The sequence below is a fragment of the Adiantum capillus-veneris genome, chromosome 1 (assembly GCF_014529385.1).
Source record: "Adiantum capillus-veneris isolate H3 chromosome 1, ASM1452938v2, whole genome shotgun sequence".
NCBI classification, from domain to species: domain Eukaryota; kingdom Viridiplantae; phylum Streptophyta; class Polypodiopsida; order Polypodiales; family Pteridaceae; genus Adiantum; species Adiantum capillus-veneris.
This window is the reverse complement of record NC_140931.1, coordinates 172099598-172118468: the sequence shown is the minus strand read 5'-3', so window position 1 is coordinate 172118468 and position 18871 is coordinate 172099598. Positions and strand designations below refer to the sequence as shown.

Below are 18871 nucleotides of genomic sequence, written 5' to 3'. Positions count from 1 at the left end.
AGCTTAGTATGCAATACTACGGACCTTTCCAAGTCACTGAAAAGATAAATGATGTCTCCTTCCGACTGAAATTGCCTGATACTTGGAGGATTCACAATGCATTTCATGTGAGTCTTTTGAAACCTTTCAAAGGTGATGTGCCTGATGATGGGGAGCTTGATGAGCAACCCAAAGTGGAAGAAAACGAGGAGATTCTTGTTCCTGGACAGATTTTGGCACATAAGGATACGAAGAATAAAGGTAAAGTCGGAAGACGGTTCTTGGTTAAGTTCAAGAACTATCCTGCATTAGATGCGAAGTGGATGGAGGAGGAGGACCTGGCAGATACTCTTCTGATTGTGAAACTTACCTCGATGCTTTTGGTTTAGCATAGTCTACTCCAAATGGAACCCTGAATTCAGCTTGGCCGGAGATCTGGTGCAGTGGGATGCACAAGAGGGGAGTCACTCCGCTTCTTTGTCAGCAGATGCCTTGATTTAGATACTAGAGTCACTGATGTCTCTTTGAGCTTCAGCGATATTGAAAGTTGACAGTATTTTGCTGTATGACTTTATGAAATGGAATTCTTGATTATGATACTGATTTGTTCTTGACTTCTTTTAAGTGTAGGAACTGATAGACAAGATGACTGCAGCATTTTGGTCTGATTGATCTCGAATAGACATGGTTGCAATAGGGGTTGGTCAATCGGACATCGATGAGGCCCCGATTGGATCTAGATGCGATTGCTAGCTACATTGCCGATAAATCATGGTCTAAGATCCGAATGAATGTTGAATGTCATGTGATGTCGTGTGATGTGAGTGTCGATTGGTACATGTGCTAGATGTGTGTTCGTAGTACGTAGGTACTAACAGTCAGTGTCTGTTAAGACGGGTAATGGCCTCTGTCTGTTTTGCAAGCGTAATCGAGGGCCTTTGTCTGTCTGAGAGCACGTGGGAACCCTGATTGTTGCTGAAAACCCTAATTTTGAAAACCCTAACCCTAAAACCTGCAAACCCTAAAATCTGTTAGAGACCCAAATCCTAACCCTAAAATCTGCCATAAACCCTAACCCTAACCCTAGGGCAGCAGGCTGAAACTCCCGGAAAATTCATTGGCCTGTTGAGGTGGCACCGTACGGCAGTTTGGGGAAGTTTTTCAGCTTTTTGCGGCAGTTGCTTTATTTTCTCTACGCAATTGCCAGGAGAGAGAGAGAGGGAGAATTACATTGCTTTTATTTTATTAAAAGCTCTACAAGGAGAGCTTGTGAGAGAAAAGAGTTTTGCTTTATTTTTTTAAGCTTTTGGGGCTCTGCTTTTGGCATCCCTTGTAAACAATAAATAAGCGGTGAGGGCTCACACTGTGCAAAGGATCTGGATGCAGAGTCTGAGAGTGAGAACCCGACCCACTCTTGTACTTTGAACTGATTAATACATAAAGAAATACCGAAAGGGGCGCCAGTCTTTGGGGCCAATATCTCTAGGCACAGAACTCCGCCGGGCTAGTGCAAATCTATTGTGAACTGTGAATTGTTTTGAAGTGGTTATTTGGTGCTGTTGTGATTGATTCTTGACTCTCTCTCTCTCTCTCTCTCTCTCTCTCTCTCTCACACACACACGCACACACACGCACACGCCTGCACACACATTCACTCCGCACACGCGCGCGCACACAGGCACGCACGCGCGCGCACGCACACACCCGTAAGTGAATGTACAAATGAGAAAGACGGTACTTATCTGCATTCATTGCAATAGAATTTGTATGGAGGGTTGTCGGTGCGCATCTGCCATACTCTAGGGGGTTAATTGTTTTCTTTTTAGGTGATTCTGTTTTCTCTCCATTTCAGAAAGAAGTTGGTCCCAGAAGGAGGTGCAAGTGAAGTACGAGAAGCTCGAAAACCAAAGCTTAAAATCGCTCGGGCAAAACAAGGTGTAAGTACACCAGATGGCCAATCAACACCTTCAGAGCAAGCAAGTCTAGGGGAAAATGTTCCATCTGGGCAGCTGGTCCCCTTGCCTACTCAACCACCACAGTATACGGTACTCTGTTGATCTGCAATCAGGAGTGTATTTTTTTTAGTGGTGCAATATCCAAAGTTTTGTGTTGTTGCAGCAACCTCATTGGCAACAGCATCAAATGTCACAAGCACAACCACAACAGTCTCTACAACCATATGTGCAACATAGGCAGCCACAACCACAACCACAACCACAACAAACACAAGCACAAGCACAGCCTCAGCTGCAACAACACTCATATCCACAACAACAGCACCAACAATACCTTCAGTGGCAACAGCAACACCATTTCCATTACCCTCTACCACAACAGATGCGCAATCCTCCAGGAGTTCATCCTCAACAAAGAGCACCTCCTAATGCTGCAACCACAACTACATTACAACCTGATCCCAGGCATTATATGCCCTCTGGTTATGTAGGCCTGCCACTATCTTCAGATGGTAGCTCCCATCATCTACCGCCTGGTCCGGCTGGCTCGTTCCCACCTCACTCCTTACCCTCTCAAGGTAGGTTCCTTTCTATACAGTACATTTTCATGATTTTTCATTTTCATAATTTTCTCTTATTTAGTCATCCGTTTTATCATCCTGAACCATTTTGATGCACGATAAAGCAGGTATTCAAGGACCAAGAGAGCAGTCCATACAGCAAACAGAGAAGCAGTGATACTTAAAGAGGCTTTTTTTCTGACCGGCCAAATCTTCAACAGCCTATGCTTACTCATCTTGGACGCTTTTTATCTTTGTGAAACATGCCACTTATCTATCTGAAAGAAATTATTTTGGAGATTTGGGCTACAGAAATTATTTTGTTGGTGCATGTTGAAGGCATGATGAGAGTTTTTGCTGAAACATGCGGTTGTTTGGTGCCGATAGTAGTGCAAGGATTGGTGACATAGCACGTACTTTGCGATGTACTATCGGGCTGGTAATGTACTCTGTATTGTGCCTTTTGTCGCCTAATTTTTGACTCATATGAAGGTGGTTTACATGGCTATGGAAGTTAATAGAACTTAATGATGTGAAAGGAAAACTGTCATTTTTGAGCCTAGATCTGTTACCAGAAGCCTTCCAACTTGAAATCTCTTTGAAATGGTGCATGTTTGAGATGTGAGTCTTCAACTTTGAAACTTGTGCTCTCCAATAATTTCCAATATATTAATGCCTCAAATGTGTTGTTTTCAAGGATTCAGCAAACTGTTTATTACAATCAATGTGTGTGTTCAATAAGCTGCTTATTCTCCCGTGAGTAAAAGATGTGGCTAAGCACTTACAGGTCCCAGGTTTAATACTTGTCATATAACATGAATGGCAAGGCACATTTTCTTGCGTGGAGCTTTGTATTGTCACGAGTGGAAGAACGCTGCTAGCTTGTCTTGTGTTGTAGGGTTTTTTTGGATTTTGAGTAGGATTCCCCTACTGAGATCTATGAGCCCAATCATATGGTGATGCTGAAGGGGGGTTTGCATGCGGCACCTCTGCTCTATGGTAAATACCTCAGGTCGCATCGAAATCTGTATGTGGGGCCATTTTGTTGCAAACAACTATAAGCACCCTTGTGCTCTCACTCCATTTCCAGCACTCTCTCTGGGCACATGCAGCTTGAAGTTGTAGGGTTTCTAGCTTCTTGTAAATTCTGTCAATGATGGCTCTACCTTCTTGTAGAATGGGTGAAATTTGGAGAACTAGTCTTCAGTGTAAGATATAGTACGTTGGTTGGCAGACCTTGGTATGTTGCATGCCTTTCGCTAAGGAATCTAATATATTTTGTTCAACCCCTCCCTCTTCCCAAGCCCTTCCCAAAAAAAATAAAAAACAAAGAGGAAGGTAGAAGTTGGCCATGTCTCACGGAGGAATGAATCATTTTTCTTAAGCACAAAGTTATGAAGGGGACAATTGCTTAGCATGTAATTCATGTAGAGGCTTTGAGCTGTTAGCTTTTTATGTTAGTAGGGTTGTGTGAGATCTTATACCGGGTGGCCTTTGCCCTCATTGTTCAGCCACATTCGAGCCTATTGTAGCAAGCATTAGCTCAACACTTTCTATAAATCAGAGATTACTTTTCTCTCTAAATTTCACCCAAGTAATTTCTATTTTATGAAAATCTTTGTTTTCCTTACATGCATGATATTTTGAGGGATCACAGCAAGTAACTACATATAGAGTTTTTAAATCACCACAAAGGACTTAGGCAAATACATAAGATAAATACCTTTCTAGCATGTGATACTAATACATTCTACACAAGAAATAAAAAGTGAATTTTCCAATACGGTTGAAGATTCCATATAAGGGAAACATAACACATCATTATATCTCAAGATAAGTAGAGAAGGTCAAGATAAGATGTAAAAATATAGAGATGTGTTGTATCATCATTCACATAATCTCAGAGGTAAATATCTATTTCATACAATGTTTAGGATGAATTCGAAAAATGTACCCTAGTAACATCTTTCAGTCGGATATGACGATTTTTTTGAGCACTATGGGGGCTGTTTGTCATTCTTATTGGTGTAGTTTAATTCAATGGGCCGAATGATCTCTACAGATTTGGAGTGTTTCCAATGTCATAAAAGTTTACTAGATCATTTTTTTAAATATAATTGAGTTTTCTATGATCATTTTTTAAAATATAATTGAGATTTTATGTGTGCATTTTCTTTTAAAGAGTAGTGTCCTCATGTCTATTTTGATAAATATAGCCTTTTTGCATCTCTAACTATAGGACTGTTGAATATCTTATGAACAGCCTAATATTAACACTAAAAAAATTACCGTCTCTCTCTCTCTCTCTCTCTCTCTCTCTCTCTCTCTCTCCCCCCCCCCCCCCCCCCCCCCCCTTCCCCCAAAACCACCACCAAAAGGCACTCGTTTTCCTTCTCAATATTTTAACTTATAGCTTTTGTTAAACCATGGAAACTCAACCATGGCATAATTGCTCATATGGCTTGAGTTTTCTTGCATTCTATAACTTAATTCTATTCAATATTCGCGAAAGTCTCTTTTATTAAGCAATCATCAGCCAAGGTTCCTCCTCACAAAAAAACAAACTGGAAATACTAGCAAAAATTTAAAATTTGCATGATTTTTGAACTTTTTCACATATCCCACCTTTACCATGGTTTGCAATCGACTAGTCTCCATTTTAAACTGGCTGAACTCAACCTAATGATATTTATCAGTTTCTTATTGTTTTAAAAAGCCACCGCGACCCTTTCACTTGTTTTGTTTTTAGGGGTGCATGTTCCATTGATCAAAGTGACATTTATAAGATCCAAATAATTTTATGCTAGGTAAGGCAGTGGCACTATGGCATCAATTAGCATAAAATTAACGAGGTGAACGTTCACATTGGATTCTAGACAATAAAATGAAAAGAAAGTCAAGTATGCAAGGGCTGTGAAATGGACCTTTTGACAAACAAATAAGCCATGTGAAAGAATCCGTTAAGAAACTAAAAAAAAAAGGGTGAAAATTCACTATGGCCTACATAAGGCTATCGAGAAGAGTTTCATAATAAGCGATTTCTTTGTGAGAGAGAAAAATAGAAAGTGACATTAGTATTTGAAAACATGTGGTATCACAATAAAATATTATGTTTTTTTGAAAAACGTGCAATAATGAATTATTTATATTAAAATATATTTCAAAAGCATAACAAATAATGTTTGACAGTATACTTAGTGCCCCTCTTTAAAGAAAGAGGTACACAAATGTCACACCCTTGCCTAAAAGAAATAATAAAAGAAAAGTTTATAAGCATTGGCTTGCAATGTGACAATAATCACCAAGCTTTTTCCAATGGTCCAGGTATGCACTCAAAGTCCAACCCTTTACTAAGGGCTACTTATGTAGTCCAAATAAAAGAGAACATTTCAATTGTTTGCATGAAAATATAGGTCCAATCAATGTAAGAAAACAAACGAATTAAGAAATGTCGATAGAGCTGTAGGGCCTTGACAACATTTTGATGCCGATTTGGGAATCTACTTTTGAGTGGAAAGCTTGGAAATGGTCCATATAGTAGTCAATTCTTTAAACCTGATACCAAGGGCATCTACCAAGCATTAATGCACGAGGTTGATTGGTTTGCCCCTTTGAACAAACAGTGGAAGAAACAATGGTCGGAAGCTCGATGGGTGGAGGTCACAAAGAGCATTTGGAATCCACAGTGGCCTCAGTTTATGAAGGTATTTCTTTGCCGACGGGCGTAAAGATTCAGGCACGTGGTATCGGATCCGATAGATGTTCAGGGCTCGCCCACCTTTTCATGGAATGCCCGACAATCGGAGGCCTGGCAGCATGGAAGGTCTGCAAATGGGTACAAAGAACATGGAAGATAGGGTTTTTCAAGAAGGATCCGTGCCTCAGTGGGAAGCACTTCTAATCTGTACTCAAATTGTCAAATACTGTTTCTTCAATTATATGTGGAAGGTCAAGAACTATCGTGTTTTTGATAGCATCCTCTCTGTGACTAACTTCACAGAGATTGTACAAGAAAGTAAGGAGTTAGTATATGTGATAGATAAAAGGCAAGACTCGGGATGATTGGTTGAGGACGACCCTCACCATCCGGTCGAGCCATGCTGTGTAAAGGGATTTGGTAATAGTACGGAATTGCGTACGTCTAACTAGTCTCTGATGTAACCTTCTGCCCTTCAAGGCTCAACACGAGCTTGAGATTGATTTTTATATTTCTTGATGACATTCTATTACAATCACTCACAATTGGGAGTTTTGAGAGAGAGAGAGAGAGAGAGAGAGAGAGAGAGAGAGAGAGAGAATCTAAACTAAACTGAGAGTTTTCCTCTCACCTATCTTTTTTTGCCTCTTAAGTTTTGCAAGGTTAAGCTATGCCTACTTTCGCTTGAATTCCTTTCTAGATATAGTATGCAAGTAGATTATGATGCATGGAAAATGGGAAGGAATAGGGTAGTGGGGATCGATGGTGATGAAGGTGACGAAGCTTGGACTGCAAATGCAAAGAGTTTAAGGATGAGAGGAGGTAGCTTAAGGGTCATGTTCACTTCCACCAATAGTCTTTGTCACATGTTGATCACCCATAAAGTTTATCCTATGTGGGCGGTGATGAGTGGGTCAAGGCAGGTATAAAAGATGCTACTAGCGAACAAGGGGAGTACTACTATGAAGCACTAAAAAAATAAGCCATGCCATTTAAGGTGTATTGACTCTAATTTGATCACGACAAAGTTAATTGGAAGAGAGAGTTGATTGGATGGAGAGAGAGAGAGAGAGAGAGAGAGAGAGAGAGAGAGGAAGAAGAAGAAGAAGAAGAGAATTTTGACGTCGTTGGAAATTATCCGAAGAGACCATAAAGATATATACGACGAGGACTCGAGGTTGAACTCAAGACCTGTTATTCAAGAGGGAAATGGCATAACCAATCTACCAAAAAGAGAGAGAGAGAGAGAGAGAGAGAGAGAGAGAGAGAGAGAAAGAGAAATATTTTCAGCTATCACCACGTAAGGGCAATATGGACGCAGAAGGTGGCAGGGCTAGTGCCATCTGTCAACAGATGAGCGCGCAGGAAGTATTGAAGGTTGTTTTAATAGATGCAGCTTGTAGGGGAGACAACGACAAGGGTTCGCTAGAGTGGCTTAGGCCAGTGTTTTCACTTTGAGCACGTGGTCTTGCGAGGTTGATGCCATGGTTCTACTAAGGAGTTTTACCTGGCGCCTGGCAAGGTTTTACATGCATTATGAAGATACTGGGAAAATGTGGAAAGACCAAGCAGTAGTCTAGTATCGACACTTAAATCCGTTGCCACATTTTGAGCTTCAACTTGCTATTGTTTAATCAGGTTGGGATTCATGCCAACTAGTCGGACGTCCAAATCCGTTACTAACCCATCTAACCTTATTCATTAATACACAATAGACTAAGGAGCATGAGGCATTGTTAGCCTCAGTCTGTGCTCCACCCACTTTGTGTGTGCACTTCTTCTCTCTCACACTTTGCACGCATGTCGCACTCTACGAATGGTACCGCACTTTAGTCTTCCTCCTCGCTTGCGAATGCGTGCAACCCCTCTTGGAGTGGCTAAGGTTCACTCAAAGCTAATTGGGATTAAGGTATGTCTGGAGCAAATTGAGAGTTGCTAGTAGACTTTGTAGCACATGAAGTAAAGCTTGGAGTACATTAGGTTTGTGCATAGAGTTTTCGAACAAGAATATAGAGAAAGCTCAAAGAGAGAGAGAGAGAGAGAGAGAGAGAGAGAGAGAGAGAGTTTGTGTTCGTGCACATGTAGTTTTAAGTCGGATTTTGGTTGTGATTGTTGTTGCAGCTTCTTCGTCATTCGGAGAGCATTTCCAGTAGGCATCGTGGGTTTTATCCCCCTTTCAAAGCAGTTTATGCTCTTAGAATCTCCATTTGAGCATCACAACAGAAGGTGCTTTTTAGACGACGTTTTCAGCATTCGATTCGACTATCGATGCTTCTCAGCTTACGACATCGATTTGGTTTTTTTAAAAATCTATTTTCCTCCTCCCATTGATCTTCGACATCGACGCCCAACTTTTTTTCAGCATCAACGGCTTGTTTTCTCGGCTTGTGGCATCGGTTTCTCCTTTAACATCAATATACACAGGTGAGGTGCCTCTTCTATAGAGGAGTGACACCCGGCATCGGCATCAACTATAGGTTTTCACACACTCTTTGGCATTGTAGAGAGCAAAATAGAGAGACAATTTGTCAGGAGTGGGGAGGTTGTCAGTTACAGATTGCCGTTAGCAATAGCTTCATGCGTTTCTGAGAGTAATTGTTTTTTTGGATTGCCATAGAAGGATATAGGTGCTTTGATGCCAAGTTGGCAGTCTTTCGTCATTTCTTTTGAGCAGTATATGCCAGTTGATGTCATGTTAGCAGTCTTTCACAATTTATGCATTGTTTTATGCTGAGTTTTTGCCTGAGATTTTGATCTCTGAACAAAGGAGACAAAAATTTCACGATACATTCCTAGTCTCTCTCTATTTGATTCTCTTATCAGTTATATAATTGGACCTTATGAGAAAGAAGAATATTATACCATGGCACAAAATTCACGATATGGATATTTTGGTCAATAAGGGCCTCGTGACGTGTCCCTCTTCCCGATGAGCTTCACATCAGCAATGGATTTAAGCTCAAAGATTCCATGGATTGAAAGAACATAAAGCGGGTGTTTACATTGATGATTAGTGGGAGGAGCTTGATGCTCGTGCTATGGTGACCATTCGCATGCACCTTTGGTGAGTCTATTTTCTTCACTATTATGGACAATCTTGGGAGTCATGATGCTTAGCTTGGGATGGTATTCAATAAAGTTTTTCTGATGAAAAAGCTTATACGTTTGAACATGAAAGAGGGTAGCAATGTCATTTTACACTTGAATAAGTTCAACAACTTGTTTTTGGAGCTTATATATCCATTTTCTTGCTATATTCTTTGTCTTCATCGTGGGACATGTTTAACACTACCATTAGTAACTTTGTCCCTAAGGGCAAGCTTGTTCTCAGTGATTCTACCAGTGCTCTGCTCACGAAAGAGATTAGACATTAATCATTTAATTTATGTTGCTGAGCTATCTTCTACTCAGTTATGGCATAGTCATCTTGGTCATATGAGTTAGAAAGGAATGAAACAACTTCAACATTTGGGCTACTTACCTATCTTAAACTATTCCAATTTTAGTTTGTGTGAGCATTGCATTTATGGCGAGCAGACTAGGGTTACGCCATTGAATATAGAGTTAGGGAATCCTCTAGACTTGGTACATAGTGATTTATGTGGGCCTATGCCATATACATCGCTAGGGGAGGCATTATATTCCATAGATGACTACCCAAGTCTACCTCTTGAAGAGGAAAGGAAAAGTTTTTGCTGCCTTCCAGGAATTTATTTCAATGGTAGAAAACCAATTAGGCAAGAAGTTGAGGGCTTTGTGCACAAACAACAGGGGAGAGTACGTCTGCACAAAGTTCAAGAGTTTTTGTAGCAAAAGAGGCATTAGACAACATTTTACTATGTTGTACATACCTACTTAGAATGGTATTGATGATCGTATGAATAGAACAATCCAAGAGAGTCACAACTATGTTGTGTATGCAAATTTACCTCTAGAGTTTTGGGAAGAGGTTGTTATGAAAACAATTTAGATTATTAATAGTTCTCTCCTAGTATGCCATCGAACTATAAGATACCGCAGGAGATGTGGACTAGCAAGAAGCCAAATTGTGACAAATTACGTGTATTTGGGTGTGAGGCATTCTCACACATGTCCCTAAAGTGAGACGCACAAAGCTAGATCCCAAATCACACAATGTATCTTCATTGGTTATGGTGCAGATGGAGCGAATGACTATCATCTATGGTACCCGCAACCTAGAAAAGTCATTTGCAGCTCACAAGTTATCTTCAATGAGTCAAAGATGCATAGATAGCATGCCAAAGTGGTTGAGTATGGCAAGGTCAGATTCGAGGACATAGCCTAAAGTGAGATCAAACAAACAACTCATTCTATTTAGTGACGTTCCTACCACTAGTAGTACTCCAGAGAGACTAAAGTCGAGTAGTTAAAGGAGATCTATGCAAGTCTCTTGTGCCCCTGAGCCTTTTCAATCAAGGTTCGACTATTTATTGGTCACTGACTGTGGAGAGCCTACCTGCTACCAAGTGGCTATTTAGATGAAAGATAGTGTGAAGTGGGAGCAGGCAATGTAATTAGAGTATAACTCGATTATGACAAATGAGACTTGGAAACTGATAGAGTTTCCAGAGGACAAAAAAGCCTTGCCTTTCCTTGTAAATGGGTGTTCAAGAAGTAATATACAACAAACAATCCGAAGCCTAAATATAATGTTAGATTGGTCACTGAGGGATTTAAGAAGAAAAAAGACATGGATTTTGATGAGATTTTCTTTCCAGTAGTCAAGATGACTACAATGCTTCTTGTGCTTAGACTAGTAGCCATTGAGGACATGGAACTTGCCCAAATGGATGTGGAAATGACTTTCCTTCACGGAGATCTAAAAGAATCTGTCTACATTTAGTAGCCAGAGGGATGAAGTTGAACTTAAAAAGCTTACGCGGACATAACTGGTATGTAGACTATATGTAAGGCATTGTATGGCCTAAATCAAGGCTATGGAGTATGATGGCAGTGAGGATCCATGAGACCTTGGAAGCGTGCAGAGTAGCGAAGTATGAGCGAGAGAGAGAGAGAGAGGGAGAGAGAGAGAGATTTGACACAGTAAAGTAAAAATCACGCTATATTTATACATGATTAATTTGTGAAGCCTTACACATAAAAGATCCTTGCCATGCAAACTGAAACTCAATTGACCTTTCCTGCATGCTTCATAAGAGCATGTTTCCACGGGCTGACACCACTAATTAGACCAGGGTTTAAATAGCCAAGAATCCCCCCCCTCAAGCTCGAAAATGGAGTTTTTGGTTCACTGTCAAACCTTGGGTTTAAGGTGTACCCAATAACCTCATGAGAAGTGGGACAATAGGCTGAGGAAAAAAAAAGTTTCTTGGAAGGTCTTAGCACTTATGTGTGGTAGTGCCTAACCCGTACAAATTTGGACATGGTAATTATTGACAATTTATAGACGAAAAGAATGATTTGACTAAAAATATGCGATTGTGTTAACAATAGACAAAAAACATATGACACTTAACATGGAAAAATAGTTTTTGAACTCTGTGTTGATGTACGGAGTGCTCAAAGCAAACCTTCGTTATTGATACACTTGAACCTTTCGCATGCTCTATATGTATCAGTATTCCAATGTACACATCCAAAATTTTGGATGGCTTCTGCTCTTGTAGACACTTTCTTACCAAATCATACAGCATGTGGACAACGAAGTAATTCCCTTTGCAATTGCTGGCAAATGTTGGTTCTACCAATGAACAAACCAGCACAAACTCTAGCTTCTTGGAATGCTCTTTTGTTGTAGGAACCAAATCGAAAAAAGTAGACGTTGACAACATTGTTAGACCATATATAGGGGCATTTTGATAAGCAAAAACATGCGACCACTGCTGCCAAGCACCACCTTTGCCGACTGCAGCCATCACCATTGACAAGGGCATCTTGAAATGCACCCTCGGTGGCTCTATGCTTTGTAGTAGCATTTTGAAAGGCTTGAAGACTGTGGCAAAATCAAAACTGTCAGTGTTTCGATTTGCATGCGAAAAATTGCTAATGCCACCAACTACCCACCAGTGAGCATTTTGGAACGCAGCTTCACATTTGTGTACCTTGCTGCTGCAGCCTTTGCCACCAAAACTGATTGTGTTTTGATATTCTAGTCTCTGTTATATTGTTGATCGTTCTTCACGTTGACGAGTTTAGGCTTGCCTTGTCACTGCCACAAAATGGTAGCGTTTTGAGAAGATCTACCTGCACAGGGGATGAGAAAACACCGTGGATGCCAACCCGCCTGGGCTCTGCGATGCCCGCCAAAATGATGGTGTGCCTTTTGATATGCTCACAAATTTTCTTGCTTGGAGCACTTGTGCTATGATACCACGTGTAGGAGTAGGCTATGGAGGATGATGGAGTTGAGGATCCATGAGACCTTTGAAGCGTGCAGAGTAGGGAAGGATGAACGAGAGAGAGAGGGAGAGAGAGATTTGACATAATAAAGTAAAAATCATGCTATATTGGTATATGATTAATTTGTGAAGCCTTACCATGCAAAATGAAACTCAACTGAGCTTCTTGCATGATGAATTCATAAGAGCATGTTTCCACAGGCTGACACCACTAATCAGACTAGGGCTTGAATACCCAACATGTAGACAAGAAGATCGCTGCTTCCATACCCAAAAATTGAACGATAGTTCACTTATCATTTTGATACTTTATATCGATGATATGATCATTACCAAGAAGTCCAAAGATAAGATTTCCATTTCGAAGAAGTCACTTAGTACACAATTTTCTATGAAGGATTTGGGAGAGGCAAGTCACTTTCTCGGTATGTATATGAAGAGGGAATACGGAATACTCGAGTTATCTTGGGAAACATATATCCACAAGGTCTTGCAACGTTTTAATGTGAAGGGAGGGAAGGCTACATTGAGTATCCCAATGCAGGCATATGCAAAACAACACGAAGGATATTCCCAAATCTGATGCTGAGAAAGTACATGTAAAGTTTTGTAGACATATGCAAAATTTAGCAAGAATGATACTCCCAAATTTGATGATAAGAAAGCGGAAATGACAAAGGTGTCGTATTCTTCGGTAGTAAGAAATCTTATGTAAGCCATAGTAGCTACTAGAATAGATATTGCATTTACATTGGGAGTGGTTAGCAGATTTATGGCCAATCCTCACAGGAAGCGATGGGAAGTAGTGAAGCACATTGTGAGATACCTACCTTAAGGGTACATCAATCATGTGCTTATGCTTTAGAAATAGTGATACATCCATAGTGGGTTACACAAATGCGGACTATGCGGGTGGTGTAGATAGTCCAAGATCCATGTTTGGCTATGTATTCTTGTTTGTTGGAGTAGCTCTATCATGGAGATCATGTCTCCAGGATTGCACTTTGTCTTCCATCACAAAGGCAGAGTATGTTGCAATTTCTAGTGCTAGCACAAGGAAGCTGTATGGTTAGTTCATCTAGTGGGAGACCTTGGCATTTATCAGACTCAAGTGTTACATTGTGATAGTCAGAAAGCTATTGTGCTAGCAAAGAACCCTGCATTCCACTCCAAGTCAAAACACATAGAGGTCGTGTTTTATATGATATGGGACATACTCGCTAGCAAGCGCATCAAGATAGTCAAGGTTCATATGAATGAAAACTCCGCACTCTCACAAAGGGCTTAGCCTCAGAGCGCTTTGCACATTGCATTGGTGTACATGTTGTACATACATAGACCACTTGGGCCACGTCAATCTTCAAGTGGGGGATTGCTGGGGTTCAAGCCAATTGGCCGGATGCCCACTTCTATTACTAACCCATCTAACCTTATTCAATAATGGAGGCATCGCTATCCTCACTTTGTGCTCCACCCACTTCGTGTGTATGCCCTTCACTCCGCACACACCTCACACTCTACAATCAAGAAAAGAAAATAAAAGGCCACTATTCATTGTGTGTGATATACCAATTGGCCATGAGTTGACAAGTAGATGCAACAACCATGCATTGGAGGAAAGAGTACATTTTTCATCTTAAAAAAACACAAGGCAATATAGAGGATTATGTTCGTATAGTTGATTTGGCAAGTTGAGTTAGTGTGCCATTCATTGCATAAACATGATTAGCTAGAGATAAGGTAAGAGCTTAAACTACTCACAAGACTCGATGCTAGAGAGTGATAGAGTTGATACAAAAGGTAGCTCGACTACATCATCAAAGAGGGTACATAGTGTGTTCTTGAGTAGATCTAAAAAGGCTTACGTGTTTGTCTTCGTCACTAGAATCTTTAGTTAGTTTTGAATTTTTCTTGGTCTTTGTAGTGTTACATTTGATTTGCAAAGGTTACCTATTGTGGTTTGTCATTGAGTCTACAATTTTTTGTATCATGGTTTTATTTACCATAGATATTTCATGAATTCACTTCAACAATCTTCATGAAGAGGTGCTTGGTTCTTCCACAATGGTTACATTTTAAATTCCTTTAGTTGTTGTGGTGATCGATCATTTTATGAGTAGAGATGCTCCTATCTCCGTATGGTTGCCTTTGAGCTTCTTCTTTGCTCTTGGAGAGAATTGATTGCATGCTCTATCTTTAGCATAATTTTTATATGCGTGGTTTGGAATTGTCCATATAGAATCAACCTTTTACTTATGCTTACAAATGTTTTTTGTTCCAATCATGTTGTAGAGTAATCATCTTGCCAACGATCACAACATCTACAAGACACCTATCGTAGTAGCAAGAAATTCAATTGATTCTATAACAAGCAAGGGCATCTTTCACTAAAGTGCACATCACTCAAAATCTAAGGAATTTTTCTCGTCAAACATGATCAAACTCCATGGATGTGCTCCACATGTGGAGAACACAGTTTTAGACTCATCTCAGTTCAATAAACATGATCAAACTCCATGGATGTGCTCCACATGTGGAGAACACAGTTTTATACTCATCTCACTTCAAGAACTTCACAACAAAATAACCGACAGATGGTCACTTATTACACATTATTTAGAGACATCACCTTAAGGGGAGGGTTATGGGGTAAACTTAGCTTAGGCCTATGTGTGAACTCTCTATGTGTTTCTCCACATCTCTAGGCATAGACTCCACACTATTTGGTACTTTTGGTAGTACTAGCTACCACATGGTGACATTTGCAGTGATGCAGATGACTATCATTGATCTGACAAGTGCCTCAGGTTCCCCTTACTTATATACTTCTACATCCAACCCATTCTCTCAAAATCTCAAGCTTCCAACTCTCTCTGATGCTCAAAAATTGTCCACCATAGGTTAGGGTGCCACACGAGCTTAGCTGGCTAGACTTTTGACATTGTAGTTGTCCTTTAGTTTGCAAAGGCCAATGAGCATCCCAAATTCCACCCCAAATGAGCCAAAGAAAATTCTTTTTACATATAGCCTGTTCCGTAGTTCCCATAATAACCTTCTTGTTGCAGTTCTCTTTGCTCTTCCTTTGAATGACGACTACTCTCTAGAAGAACTTCATTGGTTGCGAATCCAAGCATCTAATGGTAAAGCTTGCACTTTGTAGCTACACTCCGCAGTTATTACGTTGATCTTCCGTCCTCGTGACTATTTGACACACCCCCTTTTGAGGTGGGATCAAAGGTACAGAATCATCGAGCGATATGGGCCATCCGATTAGACGATGGAGAAAACAAAATGAGCAGCCGGGTTTTGACCCTGGCATGTTCCACTCACAAGGCGCTTCCATTAAGCTATCGCGCGTTCGTTGAAATGGTGGTGTGAACTAAGAGTGATATGAGAAAAATGGTGGGGGGAGTTCACTTTGTGATCACATTTGGATTACATGCAGTTCACTTGGAGATCCCTAGAATCACTTGATGTTAACATGAGTAGACACGGGCTCACAATGTATTCACGTGTTTACTTTGAGATCTGCGGGTTCACTTTGTGTTCACTTTGAGGTCTGCGGGTTCACTTTGTGTTCACAGGGAGAGTTTACTTGCAATTCACTTTTAGATGGGACCACTTGTGGTTTGATCCCAACTCGGACGGTGCGCATCAGATCTTGCGGGTGATGCCTCTTTGGGACCACTGATCCCACTTGACAAGTGGGGTGTCAATTGGTCTTTGAAGGAGATCGTTTGTGCAACCGTAATGCTTGTGAAGCTGAAAACAAATCGAATTAACAAAGGCACGATCATAGCAGTAGAGCTGCTTAGCTAGACAAGTAACTCTACTAGAGTTCTCTCTCGCTTAGTAAGCCATAGCTCCAAAAAGGTCTGCCAGCCCCAAAAGCGATAAAATAATTAATATGCTTCGGACCTGGCCCGAGAACGGCTGCGGGGCTTCGATCCCCGTTCACCTTGCATACCATGCCTGCGTACTACCTAGTGAGCTACACCCCCCGCCTACATTATCAGTGGAGTAATTTTTATAACCTACTTCAGAGGGTTCACAAGGTAATTGCCAAGCATGGCTTCATTTGTGGGCAAATCACACCCCACCTCCATGCCGCTGATGGCCACACAGAGGCATTTAATAGTAACCAACATATTTTTTATGCTCCATTGGCAAGGATGCTTTCTCATTATCTCCAACTTTGATACTGCCATGCTTATGTGCACACTGTCTGCAAGATCGTTTAGATGGTTCAAGCAGGCTTCTTCGTGTGGGGTCTTCAATTCACGAAAACTAGGTCCAATCAGATAGAGAAACCGCGTCTCTAGAGTTAGCTACTACAACCACTTCATCCATGGCATAGTATTAGAGAGCCCCTCTAACGACGGTGCTACTTGTGCCTCATTGCGCAGCGTCATACTACTCGCAAGCACAGGTCTAGTAGGTCCTTGCAACTCATACTCTTACGATCGGCGATATATCAATCACAGATCTATCTTGCTAAGATATTGGATCCAGGAAGGAAATATTTTCACTAAGTAAACCCCGTATTCGATAAAAGCAAACACTTGGATCTTCGCATCCCCCGTCGGCTTGCAAGCGCCGCCCACCAATAAAACACATCTCGTGCTTGGGTGGTATGTTCTTTTCCTCTCATGAGCCACTCAAGCCTGCGTTCAACGATGAGGGAAATTTTTTAAAAGCAAGCATTCACTAGAATTTGAATTTCAACCAGTGCTTGTGAACAACAATGATGATATGGAAGGAATCCCTTGTCCTTCTTTTTGTTCAAAGCAATAAGCAGCTAATGAGGTGGGTGGGTACTGCTTTGGCTCTCCGCTTCTACCGGCAAATGCAAGTAGATCTATGCTGATCAACTCTTGCATGCTGACTCTCGACTCACCTTTGGCATACCCCAAGTGTTGCCACCTCCAATAATGGCACGTGGCTCCGTCCTATATTCATGGATACTTTCATGCTGAAACATTTCAACCCTATTTTTTTCGTCATGCATTTTTCCTATTACTAAGTTCTTTTTTTCAGATAAAATTATCCCAATTAGCACTTGTTATCACTAAAATCTTTGGCTTAAAGCTTTCACGTGACTATTCCTTGGATAAGGCTCGTATTAAAGAGACACGATCAATTGTGCAAGACTCTATAGAGGCTTTTCAAACAAGTTAGAAAAGGTAATCTCATCATATTTGGAGGTAAGGAGATTCAAGAACTTGCGTGCATATATTTCGCTATCTTGATGATTAATGGCTATAAGTTCAACCGAGCAAGGTTGTAACCAATGTTGACAGTCAATTCTACAAGGAAGATTTGACTTTCTCAAACCAAGACAAAAGGGTCATCTAAAGGGGCATTGTCGACAAAATTACAAATCGTTGCTATATTGTTACAAGCAAAGCATTTGCATCTTCCATAGGCATTCCATAAGAGCTATCATATGGTACTACATGTATATAAGAGAGGAGGGCTAGAAAAAGGAGGAAAAGTGTAGTTACAAAGCAAGGTCCTATATGTAGGGGTTAATTTGGAGCATTTTGTGCACACTAGTGACACTATTGAATCCTGTAGACGTGGTGGAAATTTACCTAATCCTCTTTAAAAACCTATCTAAAATCACAAATTATCATTATCATCTTATTGTAGGTTTAAAACCTGTACCCTTGAGGCTAGTGATTCCCGCACAATAGGAACACTTCATATCTTGTTATTACTGGTAGAACTCAGGTTCACTTGCTTCCTCCACCTTGTTGTGGAAACTCACATGTACTCCATACAAGTGGAGGCTCTTTCAATAAGACTCTTGTGTCAACACCAGGCTCTATTCTTGCACAATAAGAACACTTCATATCTTGTAATTAGTGGTAGAACTCGGGTTCATTTTCTGCCTCCACCTTATTGTGGAAACTCACATGTACTCCATACAAGTGGAGGCTCTTTCATAAGACTCTTGTGTCAACACCAGGCTCTATTATTTCTATTAAGCTTTTCTACCTAACTTCCAAATACTAGGCTCTTTTACTTAACATCACTAGGCTCTTGTACCTAGCATCATCAAGCTCTCGTCACCAAACATGTCGTGTGTGTGTGTGTGTGTGTGTGCACCCCACCACTTACGCCCGCATTCAACAATGAGGGAAAATTCTTAAAAGGAAGCATTCACAAGAATCTCAATTTCAACCAGTGCTTGCAAACTTCAACAATGAGGAAGTGCTAGAAGCCGTGGCTGTGGAATGGTGGGTGATATTCATGGTGTCGAAGCTACTCTTGAAGACGAGGAGGAAGAACAAGCCC

The 18871-nt window shown here is 40.8% G+C and overlaps 1 protein-coding gene across 3 annotated transcripts in view; it reads left to right on the top strand.

The window, feature by feature from the left end:
• Window positions 1–3056, top strand: part of LOC147466019 (uncharacterized) — a 120488-nt gene extending 117432 nt beyond the window's left edge. For all 3 annotated transcript variants that reach the window (XM_086523428.1, XM_086523445.1, XM_086523436.1), the window contains 3 exons: window positions 1832–2024; window positions 2098–2512; window positions 2623–3056. In XM_086523428.1, the coding sequence (XP_086379554.1) occupies window positions 1832–2024; window positions 2098–2512; window positions 2623–2672 (658 nt within the window). In that variant the 3' untranslated portion in view covers window positions 2673–3056. The remainder of the gene's footprint in view (window positions 1–1831; window positions 2025–2097; window positions 2513–2622) is intronic.
• The last annotated feature ends 15815 nt before the right edge of the window (window positions 3057–18871 follow it).